Below are 13,101 nucleotides of genomic sequence, written 5' to 3' on the forward strand. Positions count from 1 at the left end.
GATTGCTTTGATCTTCCAGAGAGTAAAGTTTAGCATTTTTTTGTTTTGCAGGATGTCAGGATTGTTCCAGATGGGTGTAAGCTTACACGGGACAAGTGAAGACTTTGTTATTTTAAGAAATTCCCACCAGGCTGTCAGAGAGGTGCTGATGTTAATGCTCTTGAAACATTTGTGATTTTTTACGTTTTGACTAATAAGTGGCAGGTCAGAGATTTCCAGATTATCACACAATGCTTGTTCTATATTTATCCATGGTTCATCTATTGGGCTAGGTTTAAACCATTTTGATATATACTGTAACCTATTGGCTAAGGAATAGTGCTGAAAATTAGGTAAATCTAATCCACCACTGTCCTTGGTCTTCTGTAGGGTTTTTAAACTAATACGTGGTGGTTTGTTTTTCCACAGAAATTTGGAGATGCATGAACCTAGTGACTTAAACCAAGTAGCAGATGGTTTTATGGGGATCATTGAGAACAAATAGTTAACTTTTGGTAGTATCATCATTTTAATGGTTGTAACTCTCCCCATAAGTGATATAGGTAAGGACTTCAAACGAGAGAGATCGTCCTCTACTGTGTTTAATAATTGCACATAATTTAGCTTTGTTAGCTCTGAGAGCCTGGAGGAAATGTTTATGCCTAAATATCTAATATTTCCTGACTGTAAAGTGATCGCAGGTATATTCTGGTCCCTATAGTTAATGGGCAGAACTGTGGTCTTAGACCAATTGATAGAGTAGTCAGAAAGTGCTGAGAATTTATTTATGAGTGTGATCGTGTGAGTGAGAGACGTCTGTGAGTTCTGAAGGAAAAGTAATACATCATCAGCATAAAGACTTATTTTTTGCTCAATATTTTGGGGTTGGATGCCTTTAATATTTCTATCTTGTCTGATAGCAGCTGCTAAAGGTTCGATGAAAATAGCAAAAAGTGAGGGCGAAAGGGGGCAACCCTGTCTTGTACCTCTCTGCAGACTGAAGCTTGGAGAAGTTTGATCATTTGTCCTGACACTTGCACTTGGGGAGTCAGTTATTTTCTTGTGAGGAGATAAGAGACTTTAATAATAATATCTTGCAAGAGAGAACAACACAGTACAGAATACAGAGTTGCTCTGACCACTGAAGCAAAAACACACAGTTATATTGCCCACTCATCACGTCATCTGTTTTTGGGTATAGTTGATTGTTCTTCTAACTTTCCTCCCCAACCATTAGTTGAGGTTACCCAGACACACTCGTAAATACCAGCCTAACCCTGTCCCCCCTAAAGTGCAGCTATCTCATAATAACAAGCCCACCATTGTAAAGAGGAATTTAAGAAAACAGGGCAGGGTGGTACCTTGCAGCTCAGTCATTTGCAGGTTATACACAGTAACACTCAATACAATGCATATAAGAATTATTTTCCATTACATTCCTCCCTTTTGATTATAATAATACCATTATATTAATCAACCCAAAAGAAACAAGGAAAATAATAACTTTATCTGTAAAACATCAGCCTGCATTTGCACACAACGTGAGTTTAAAATGCAGGCATCATAGTGATAAAGGGTCCAATGATAAACAATCAAAACATGAACAATTAAATATGATTATCTTCATCCCTCTCTAAGTCAGCGTCACTAGAGGAAAAATTTTGAAAGCAAAAAAGTTCTTTGAGTCATTTGAATCATTTGGTGAGATACATACAATGAGGCCTTTCACACAGGGAAAAATACAGCAGCCCTGTATTATTGCTTCCTGTGAAATCAAGATACAATGTGCACATGCTGGTTACAAATAAGAAAATACAAACAACAAACAGTTTCTTCCATGGTTCACAGCATGTGTATGATCATCTTCATCGCAGGTCTCAGTAAGGATGTTTCAATCTTCGGTGTCAGAGGTTACTAGCACTTAACACACCGGTGGAGTACAGCTTTTACTGCTGACTCTTATCTTTGTCCTTCCAGGCGTGTTGGTTAGGCTGATGTATGTCAGGGTGGAAGTCATCTACTGGTTCTGGTACCTTCTTACAGTGACTGGCATGAATCCACGTTGCTCTCTCTGCAACTTTAACAGCTGTGTGAGTGACCAGTAGCACCTGGAACGGGCCTTGCCAACGTTTGGACTTCCAATGTTTCCTGCGAAGTTCCTTCACCACCTGTCATCTGGTTGGAGTGGTGTGTTTTCTGTGGCTGGAAGGGCTGCTTTTACTGTCTGTGAAACTTGAGATAGAACAGTGGAAAGGTTTCGACAGTAAGACAACATTAGGGGTAAGCACAATAGGTAATGCTTTTGTCCATGGCAGACCTGTTTCTTCACAACATTTGGCTAACTTGGACTTTAATGTACCATTTTCTCTTTCCACAGCACCTCCACTCTGTGGATGATAAGCACAATGTGTGCGCAAGGTTATTCCCAGGAATTTACCAACCTCAGTCAATGCAGTGTTTACAAAATGTGTGCCATTATCACTGCTGATCTTCTCTGGAATGCCCCATCTAGGAATGATTTCTGTTTAGCAGTGCTTTAGTCACTGCATTACTGTTTGCATGTTTTGCAGGGAAAACTTCAACCCATTTACTAAACACGTCCACTATTACTAGTGCATATTTCTTTCCTTCAGCTGGTGTGAGTTCAACAAAATCCATCATCAAATGTTCAAAAGGTTTCTCTGGTGGAGGGTGTGCAACTTGCGATGTGTGTAATGCCTTTCCTACATTATGTGTGGCACAAACCATACATGACTGACAGTATTTTTGCGCATATGAACTGAACCCTTTTGTGAACCACTGAGCAGTGAGTGCATTCAGCATCCCCCCTTTTGACACATGGTTCAACCCATGTGTCAATTTTGAAAAATGAGGAAAAAAATGTTTAGGTAGACAGGGTTTACCATCAGGTCCCATCCAAACACCATCCGTATGAGTTGCACCCACAGAGGACCAAATGCGTCCAGAGGACCAAATTTCATCTGCAGAGGCAAAAGTTTGCAAAGCATGGAGATCTGTGAGGGAGTCTTCTGCCTGCAAAGAGAGGGAAGCGAAAACAGGGAAAAAATTAGCTGCTTGCTTAGCTGCAGCATCAGCTCTGGCATTGCCACAAGCAACAGGATCGTCTGAGTTAGTGTGAGCCGCACACTTACAGACCGAGATTGCTGTAGGCAAAAGGATCGCATCAAGAAGATCAGAAACCTGCTTGGAGTTCAGAATAGTTTTGATGGGGTTTTTCGTTCTTACTAACGAAGTCCCACCTTAAACAGAAAGAACCACACAAGAGATCAATATAAAGTTCAGCTTTTGCAAAAGGGGAGAGCCGTCGCTGCTTCAGCCACAGGTGTATGTGTCTAAGCAACCTACAACAATCTCCGACTCTCTCCTTGCAGCAGCCTGGTTTTATTCAAAGATTAGAAAAGGGGAAGAGTTTTACAAAACAAAAGGCTGCATAGAAATTTCAGAGCGTGTGACTCTGTCTAACATTTAGGTATGGAGACACATCTGTAACTTCAGAGTGTGAGACCTTGACGATAATCATTCAAAGAGATACATCTACAAACTAGTTTGAATCAGGCATTGTGCGTTGTAGTTTGAACTCAGTTAAACTCAGTTGACCTCCGGAAGGCTCTGTCCTGAAGCATCTCCCTTTGTTCATACTCACACACACATTTCATCATCACATGATTAGAACTAATGTAGTATAAGATCCATACATCACACATATGATTTTTATGGTATAGCATATAAGTGCAATTAAAGCACAGGAATATAATTGTAAAACAGGGTATATCATGAGATAACAATTAAAAACTCTAACATTTCCCTCCTGTTTATCGAATGAGATACAAAAAACAAAAACATATGCAATAATTTTAATGCGAAGCAAGCAAAGTTTCTTGTGGTTCACTGTGGTAGGCAGAAACAGTACATCAGTCTACATCACTTGTTTTGGACATTTTCAATGTAGAGGTCATTGTTAGTTTCTTTATGCTTTACACATGTGAAGAACAGTTATCAGAGTCATCACTAAAATCATCACTAAAAGCATCATCATCATCAGCATCTTCTGTGGGTTGGCGGAGCAGTTGTAGGTTCACCATGGTGGAAGTAGCCGTCTTAGTGATCACAGACTTGAAACAGGGAATCACACAAGTCGTAAACACACAGAATAAGATCAATACACCAAAGAGGGGGGTCACGATCTTTAATATTGGTTGCCACCAGGTGCCGGTCATCAGCCATGCGAGAAAGTTCCATTGTTGTTGCGCTTTCTCTTGTGACATGGTTTGTTGCAGGTTGAGCAGGGAGGCCATTGCTTCGTTTATGTGGGTGTCATTTTCTCCAGGGATATAGGTACAGCAAGAAGTACCTATAATGTGACACACACCACCTTGTGCTGCGGTGAGCAAGTCCAGAGCCATTCTGTTCTGGAGAACCATCAGCCGTGTGGCTTGGAGTTCACGATTCTGGCCATTTTCTACCTGCAAAGAAAAGTTGACAAAAGACTGGAAGCGATAATTCAGAGTTTCAATATACAGTGCATGTTTTCCAATACCATCCCAAGGGAAGAGGGAATGTATAACTTTTGAGCCTGTGCTCCAAACATCCCATACGACATCCAAACCAGATGTCGTATGGGACATCTGAGCCCCAGATAGGATTGTGTGGTTTGAAGATTGCGACACTTCTCTGTTGTCGCTTATGAAGGGAGGGCAGTTGGCCACGGTAGATCTTATAGGTGTGGTCGGTGACCCACACCGGTGCACAGACTCCCGTCCAGTTCATGGGCAACATCGGATATACATTATGTCCGCATAACCACCACCCGTTCTGGATGAGGTACGTCCCGTTCGATGGTGCGGACATGTTGGTTGGGGAGCCTTCTCCAGTTGCTGTGGCAATCCCGTCTTGGCACTCAGAAGTGATGTTTAGAGCTCCCATCCAGGCTCCTCCCTGTGGGCAGCCCTTGCTTTTGCACAGATGCGTCTCATTTCCTTGAGTGAAGCAAGTGAAGTTCTGCCCTTTGGGAATGTGGAGATATGCTACTTGTGGTGTGGGTTTTCCTTTGATTGTAATGTTCATGCTAGCCCAGAACAATGTACTGCATGTCCTGTTTTCTACTCCCCAATGGGAATCAGAGTCATTGATCACAATGTTACCATGTTGAAACCCAATACCTGCCATTGAGGCCATACATTTCGCTTCAGTTTCATTCATCCACTTGGCTGCAAGATGGGTCTGCGTAGAGGAAGGGGGAAGTTTGGATCACACATAACATCCCTCAGCTCCGTCAGGTTGTCCCACTGTGGATTTCACATACCTGTACCAGGTATTTGTGTCGAATGGATGTTTCGGGTCCCATGTCCAGTCCTTGTAGTCCACATCATGGGTCCATCTCTTTTCCCGGTTTGGTTTGGGATTACTTTGGACACCTAGGATGAATACAGACAATACACACGCTACAGCCGCAGCGCAGCTGAGTAACACCTTTTGTGTTCCCATTGCTGCTCAGTTATCAGAGATGCAGGTGCACCCTTGGCCTATCAGAGTGAGGATCAGTTGGTTTCTTCACTGACGTTGAGACACCTCACTCTAAACAATGAGGTCCCTTTGTAGTCAGGCTTCCCCACCACTCTGAAATTAGGGGTCCAACACTCTCTGTAACTTACAGTGGCTGAGGTGGATCCAGCTGGGTCTTTCAGCAATCTTCACTGCAGTGGGTGTGGTCAGGAGCACTTGGTATGGTCCTTCCCACCGTGGGCTGGCCCAGTTCTTCCTTTTGATGACTTTGATGTACACCCAGTCACCTGCTTTGATGGGACTGTCAACCTGTGGAAGAGAGGAATCAGAAGGCAGTAAATTTGCATAGGACACGTCTTTCTGGTTTAGTGTCCTGATCATATAATCTGCCAGAGTCTGTTCTTCCTCTGCTTTCTGTAAGTCTGATGAAAACACTGGTAACCTATATGGTCTCCCATGGACTATCTCAAACGGAGTTAATCCTTCTGATGTGGGAGTGATTCTCATATAGAGTTTCACCAGGTCCAAGCATTCTGGCCATGGACGGCCAGTAGTTTCCATGCACTTTTTCAATCTGATTTTGATAGTGCCGTTTGTTCTTTCCACAAGGCCTGCACTTTGAGGGTGGTAGGCACAATGATTTTTCAAATCCATTCCCAAATGCTCTGCCATTTTCTGAACTACTTTATTCACAAAGTGTGGTCCATTGTCACTGTAAATGGTTTGTGGGATGCCGTGGGCTGGGATGATAGTTTTGCAAATAGCCTTAGCTACTGTTAGTGCATCAGCTAGCTTTGATGGAACTATCTCAACCCATTTGGAAAAAGCATCGACCATCACTAAACAGTACTTGTGAGGTCCACTTTGTGTAAGTTCAATGAAGTCCATGTGCATTGTTTGAAACGGGTAAGAGGGTTTTGGAAAAGAGCCTCTTTTTGGTCTCATGTTTCCTTGGGGGTTATGCTTCACACACACAAGACATGCTTTACAAAAATTTTTTAAGTAGGAATTTAATCCGTACGTTGTAAAGTGTTGTTGTATGATAGCACTCATCCCTCCTGTTGACACATGGCAAGGCCCATGTGTCACAATTGCTGCTGCTTTGAAAAGAGATTTAGGCAGAACTGGTTTTTCATTCACTTGAAAAATCCCATCAGAGTTTTGTGTGGCACCTTTTGTGGCCCACATCTGTTTTTCTTGTACTGATGCATTTTGTTGCATATCTGTTAGTACAGTTTGGTCAATAAGTTGTTTATCATCGGTGTGTGATAAAAATTTGTCATGTCCATGTTTTCCTGTAGCTGCTTCTTTTGCTACTTGGTCTGCAAATCTGTTGCCATTGGAGACTTCATCTTTGCCTGTAGTGTGTGCAGCACACTTGCACACTGCTAATTTGGCTGGCAACTGTATAGCTTGAAGGAGATCAGTCAGAAGGGAGGCATGTGTTACAGGTTTACCTGTAGATGTTGTCATGCCTCTGCGTTCCCATTGTTTTGCAAAATAAAACAAGGTTGAGAAAGCATATTGGCTGTCAGTGTAGATTGTTACCTCATGTCCTTCTGCTAATTTGCATGCTCTAGTCAGTGCAATAAGCTCAGCAGCTTGTGCTGACATTTGGCTAGGGAGTTTGGCTGCCTCTACCACTCTGGAGGGCAGTTGGACTATTGCATAGCCACTTCGATTGTTACCTTGTGGGTCTTTGGAACATGACCCATCAACAAACCATTTTTCTCCTACAGTGAGAGGTGTATCACTGAGGTCTGGTCTTGGTAACTGCAAATGTTCTGTTGTTTCCAGACAGTTGTGTGGTGTACCATCTTCAGGTAATGGAATCAATGTTGCAGGGTTTAAGACAGTACATCTTTTCACCACCAGATGGGGCTGAGACAGCAGTGTGGCTGTGTATGATAGATGTCTGGCTGGTGAAAGGAAATTCATTTTGCTTTGCAACAACAGCACGTCCACAGCATGTGGGACCAAAAGTTCCATTTTATGAAACAACACGACATCTGCTGATTGGGTGACTGCAAGAGCAGCTGCACAAACAGCTTGGACACACTCAGGTAAAGCTTGGGCCACTGGGTCCAACTTCTTTGAGTAGAAAGCTACAGGTTTCAATCTGCCACCATGGTTCTGCAACAACACTGAAGTCATGTAGCCATTTTTGCAGTCCACTGTCTGAACGAAGGTTTTACTGTAGTCTGGTAACACGAGAGTTGTGGTTTCCATCAAAGCTTGTTTTAAAACTACAAATGCTGTCTCAGTTTCAGGGGTCCACTTGATTTTATCAGACATTGTCATGGGGACACCGTAAATGAGATTCTGCAAAGTGTGAGTTTTTTCTGCATAATGTGGAATCCACGCTCTGCAGTAGTTGCAAAGTCCTAGGAAGGACATCATTTGTTTCTTTGTCTCTGGTTTAGGCACGTCAGCTATAGTTTGTTTTCTAGCTGTTTGTATCTGCCTGCCTGCGGCTGACAGTGTGTGGCCCAAATAGTTCACCTCTTTTCTCACCCACTGGAGCTTATCTTTTGATACTTTGTTTCCAGTTCTGCAGAGGTGCTGCAACAGGGCAAGAGAGTCTTCTCTGCATGCTTCCTCTGTTTCTGATGCCACCAAAATGTCATCCACATACACAAGCAACTGGCTTCGCTCGGGCATGTGAAAATCTGCCAAACAGGCCATTATTGCTTGGGTAAAGATAGTGGGGCTGTCAGCAAACCCTTGTGGCAATCTGGTGTAGGTGTATCCTTGACCCTCATATGTGAATGCAAACCAGAACTGAGAGTCTGGGTGAATTGGGACTGAGAAAAAGGCGTTACTGAGGTCAACTACAGTAAAGAACTTTTTATCAGGCTTTAGAGAGTTCAACAATGTGTGTGGATCAGGTACATTTGGAGCTCTTGTTTCAACTGCTTCATTTACAGCACGTAGATCTTGAATCATACGCCAGTCTTTACCATTTGCTTTTTGCACTGGAAAGATTGGTGTATTACATGGGGAATCTGGGCATGGTCTGATTATTTCCCCTTTGTTAAGGTCTGTTACCACTGGTGAGATGCCCTTCACTGCCTCATGTTTCAGAGGGTATTGTTTTACTCTGGGCCTCCAGTCTGATCGAGGTTTAATTTGTACTGGAGGTATGGATGTTAAAAGTCCAACATCAGAAGGACCCTTTGACCACAGTTTTTCTGGGATCTCTGCCAATTCAGCTTCTTCTTTGGCAGTTAGAAAAACGTCAGTTTGTCTTGGGAGGGGGTGCACTTGTGCTTCGCACGTTGCTGCACCACCGAAAGGTTGTCTCCACATGTCACAGCTGGGACTGTAACTCCAGTTTCCGTCACTGCTCTCATAATCATTTGCAACTGCTGCCATTTTCGTTCTCATGCCAGCATCTGTCCAAGTTATGTTCTCAGGCTTGAACAGAGAGATATGAGGGGTAGCTGATAACCTGTAGCTGGATGCTCGATCCACAGGGAGGAGTACAGTCACAGCAGCAAATGACCTTCGGTCAGTGTACATGTGAAGCAATCCCACTACAACAGGAGACATTTTGCCAAATTCTTTGACGTATGTGTCATGGGGATCAGTCAAAACATTCATGGTGACATGTAATTGACTATGCGTCATTTCTGTCTCTGGATTTAGTAGTTGTTCACGTGCTTCTTGTAGCATTCTGCTAGGAAGGTGAGAATCAAACTTTGGGCTCAAATCATATGAACAATACACACTGTTGTCATCTGTGCAGGATGCATAAACGTCAACATCTCTGACTCTGCAAGCCTTCATGCCGTTTTTAATTGGGACGATGGCGATGCCCAGCCGGGTCATCAAGTCTCTTCCCAACAGGTTAACGGGGCATTTTGGTGAAATCACTACAGAGGCTGAGATAGTGAGTTTAGCTTCTTCATCTGCAACAGTCAAAGCTTTAGAAAAATACTCTTTGTGTGTTTGCCCATCTGCTGATTTAACCCAAATGCTATTTTGAGACTGTTTTAAACCTGGGACATGTGTTTTAAGAACTGTTTTGCATGCACCACTGTCACATAGAAACTCTGTAGGTTTACTATTTATTTTCAACACTATATAGGGTTTCTCTTTGAGTGCATTCAAAACGTCCCAAGCTGCATGGACATCAACAACCATCTCATCTGTAGGATTAGAGGAGTCAGAGGTTTTCATGTCTAGTCAGGAGTTAGACCTTCCTCTGTCTCCTCTTCCTCCTTTGTGATCATCTTGTTTTTTCTTTGGACAATTTCTGGACCAATGTCCCTGTTCTCCACAGTTCCAGCATTCGTCAGAATTTCTATCAGATCCAGATTGGAAGGGCCTTTGGCCTCTTCCCCTCCCTCTGTTTTTTCCTCGACCGCCACCTCTCTGGCTGCCGCGGAAGAAAACAGTGGAGCTGCTGGATTCCAAACCATCGGTGTAAAACACATCTGAATTTCCTTCTTTCTCATTTACCACTCTCTCAGCATGTCTGGCCCATTGCATGGTCTGGCCGACTGTGCTTTCAGCGGATTCAACATGATGTTTTCTTATCCAATTTCCAATCTCAGGGCGGAATCCTGTGAGGAGACCATTTTTCAGCTGTTGCTGATAAGTAGAACGATCGTTAATATTAACCTCGATACCGCTATGTATTCTGAATTCTTTTTCAAATCTCAAACGGAAATCTTCAACATCTTCATCACTTTTCTGTTTTATTCCCGCCAGGCAGCCATAATCTGCCCGTCTGCGGTACAATGTTGCCACTCTTCCTGTGAGAGCGTTCCACTGAACCTGAAACTCAGCACCGAGTGTGGCTGGCTCATCATTTGGGGCAGGAAAGGGCACGTGATTATCACGTGCGCCAGTAAAATCTCCTCTGACTCGGGCCCAATCCTTCCCGAGTGAAGTCATGGCTGCTTGGCCTGCTTCAAGCCCATTTAATCTATATGAAAGGATGATTCCTAGCATGTCCTCAGCCCACTGGGCAGGATCCTCTTTTGCAGGTGTGCATCCTTCCACAGCTCTTCTGGCTTCTTCTAAAGTCCACGGCCTGTACACATACATGTGAGCAGCCTGTCCTTCACCAGGGTTAGGATTGGCCACTTGAATCATTGGATAATGTTCGACTGTGTTCTGAGGAGGCATTGTTTCTTTTTTAGAATGACTTCTAAGCCACATAGGGGAGACGAAGGGGTTTGTGGGACTTGGGTAAAACGTGAAATCAGGCACAGGTTTGCTCAGATTAGGATACAAATCAGAGGTATTCGCTAACTGAGTAGGGGGTGCAGTGGGAGAAATAGCCTCTGCCCCTGCAGGGGGCGAGCACCCGTCAGCCGGTGTTGGGGGTACTGCAGCTTGAGGTGGGCGCTTGCTAGCCTGTGTTTCATTATCTTCTGGTCTTACAAACAAGCTTGCTGTTTTATTATCTCCCGAATTTCTCTGTTTTGCCTTCTGAATCTGCTCTCTCCTTTCTTCAGATGCCTTCAACCACAAGTTAGCGTACTGCAACTCTTTTTCCTTTCTCTCCCTCTTTGCTCCACGCTTTGCAGCTACGCTTCCTTCCAGCATCACAACCACTCCTTTCCACTGATCAACTTTCAACTTTTTGTCAACACCAAACTTCTTCTGCCACTTTGACATATAACGTAGACAACCAGGAAATTTGCCAACCATATATTTTTCATCACCTTCGGCACCTCTGGGGGAGGATTTACTGGTTTGATTACCCATTTTTTATTTTAACTTAATTTAGTACTCTGCGTATATTTTTATTAATATATGTCCTTAATACAGATTAAACTGACCTACTTCAACAAACTACTGGTTTGTGTTAACACCGTTAGGTTTCCACCAGTAATGCTGATTCAGTCAGTGTACTCTGTCATTCACACTCTCATTCACTCGTATTTACACAGCAGCAAGTATTTTGTACAGCACAAAGCACAAATTCTTTCCCTGCTACTCAGAAGCAAACCTTCGACAAGGAACTACTTCTGACAAAGAGCAGACTTCTGCAGCAGTCTCTCTCACTTGGGACTCAAGGCCACTGCGTACAGAGCCTCTGACCCTTTACTTTCTGGGACTCAAGGTTTTTAGCCTCTGACCCTGTACTCTTTGGGACTCAAGGCCTCTCTTCTTACAGAGCCTCTGACCCGTAACACAGCGCTTTTCACTTACTTGATCTTCTCTGTTGGTTCGTTTCACTCCGTCCGGATCCCGTCAATCCACCGTTGGCAGACGAAGTCGGACCTATGACGCTGGCCCAGCGAAGAATTTACCCCCCAGGACTTTCTTCCAGGTCCTGTTGACACTGGCCGTGCACGGATTTCAGCGCGTCGTCCTCCGTCCGCCAGCGGTCAGGTATGTTGGGATCCGGGTCACGGCACCAAGTTGATGGGGTTTTTCGTTCTTACTAACGAAGTCCCACCTTAAACAGAAAGAACCACACAAGAGATCAATATAAAGTTCAGCTTTTGCAAAAGGGGAGAGCCGTCGCTGCTTCAGCCACAGGTGTATGTGTCTAAGCAACCTACAACAATCTCCGACTCTCTCCTTGCAGCAGCCTGGTTTTATTCAAAGATTAGAAAAGGGGAAGAGTTTTACAAAACAAAAGGCTGCATAGAAATTTCAGAGCGTGTGACTCTGTCTAACATTTAGGTATGGAGACACATCTGTAACTTCAGAGTGTGAGACCTTGACGATAATCATTCAAAGAGATACATCTACAAACTAGTTTGAATCAGGCATTGTGCGTTGTAGTTTGAACTCAGTTAAACTCAGTTGACCTCCGGAAGGCTCTGTCCTGAAGCATCTCCCTTTGTTCATACTCACACACACATTTCATCATCACATGATTAGAACTAATGTAGTATAAGATCCATACATCACACATATGATTTTTATGGTATAGCATATAAGTGCAATTAAAGCACAGGAATATAATTGTAAAACAGGGTATATCATGAGATAACAATTAAAAACTCTAACAAGTTTTACCATCTGATTTAAGGAAATGCCTGTGTTTCCACAGCGCACCAAAGTCATGAACAACACCAAAAGCATATCTGGAATCTGTGTAAATAGTGACAGACTTACCAGCTGCCAACTTACAAGCTTCAGTAAGTGCAATAAGCTCAGTAGTTTGAGCAGAGAAATGTTTAGGAAGAGAACCAGACAACAAAGTGTCATGTGAAGAAAATACTGCAAACCAAACACAGTTAGGACCTGTGGCTGGATCACGCAAAGCTGATCCATCTACAAAAAGAATCATGTCAGAGTTTGGAAGAGGAGTCTCTAAAAGATCAGGTCGGGGTGTACAAACTTGTTCCAAAACAGCTTCACAGTCATGAGGCTCCCCATCCTCAGGAGTCGGAAGCAAAGTAGCAGGATTCAGAACAGTACAACGTTTAACAGTGACATTTGGCATATCAAGGAGCACAGAGGTGTATCTGAGCCAACAAGATGTTGAAAGATGGGAAGTTTTCTGCTCGAGAAGAATAATGGCAACAGCATGAGGAACCAAAACAGTCAAATTAGCGTAGCCCACAATATCTTGGGAGGCCAGGACAGCTTTCTCTGCAGCTGCAACAGCACGAAGACAACCAGGCA

General features: G+C 43.5%; 1 protein-coding gene across 1 annotated transcript; it reads right to left on the reverse strand.

Moving 5' to 3' along the window:
• Positions 1 to 5,247: 5,247 nt before the first annotated feature.
• LOC140285515 (uncharacterized) lies at positions 5,248 to 9,105 on the reverse strand. The gene is made up of 3 exons (XM_072379135.1): positions 8,017 to 9,105; positions 5,652 to 5,811; positions 5,248 to 5,414 (listed from the first exon to the last, which is right to left on the reverse strand). The coding sequence occupies exons 1-3, from the start codon at positions 9,103 to 9,105 to the stop codon at positions 5,248 to 5,250; spliced, it is 1,416 nt and encodes a 471-aa protein (XP_072235236.1).
• Between the last annotated feature and the right edge of the window lie 3,996 nt (positions 9,106 to 13,101).

Source organism: Leuresthes tenuis, unplaced genomic scaffold (genome assembly GCF_036924035.1).
Source record: "Leuresthes tenuis unplaced genomic scaffold, fLeuTen1.0.hap1 SCAF_47, whole genome shotgun sequence".
In the NCBI taxonomy this organism is placed as follows: Eukaryota; Metazoa; Chordata; class Actinopteri; order Atheriniformes; family Atherinopsidae; genus Leuresthes; species Leuresthes tenuis.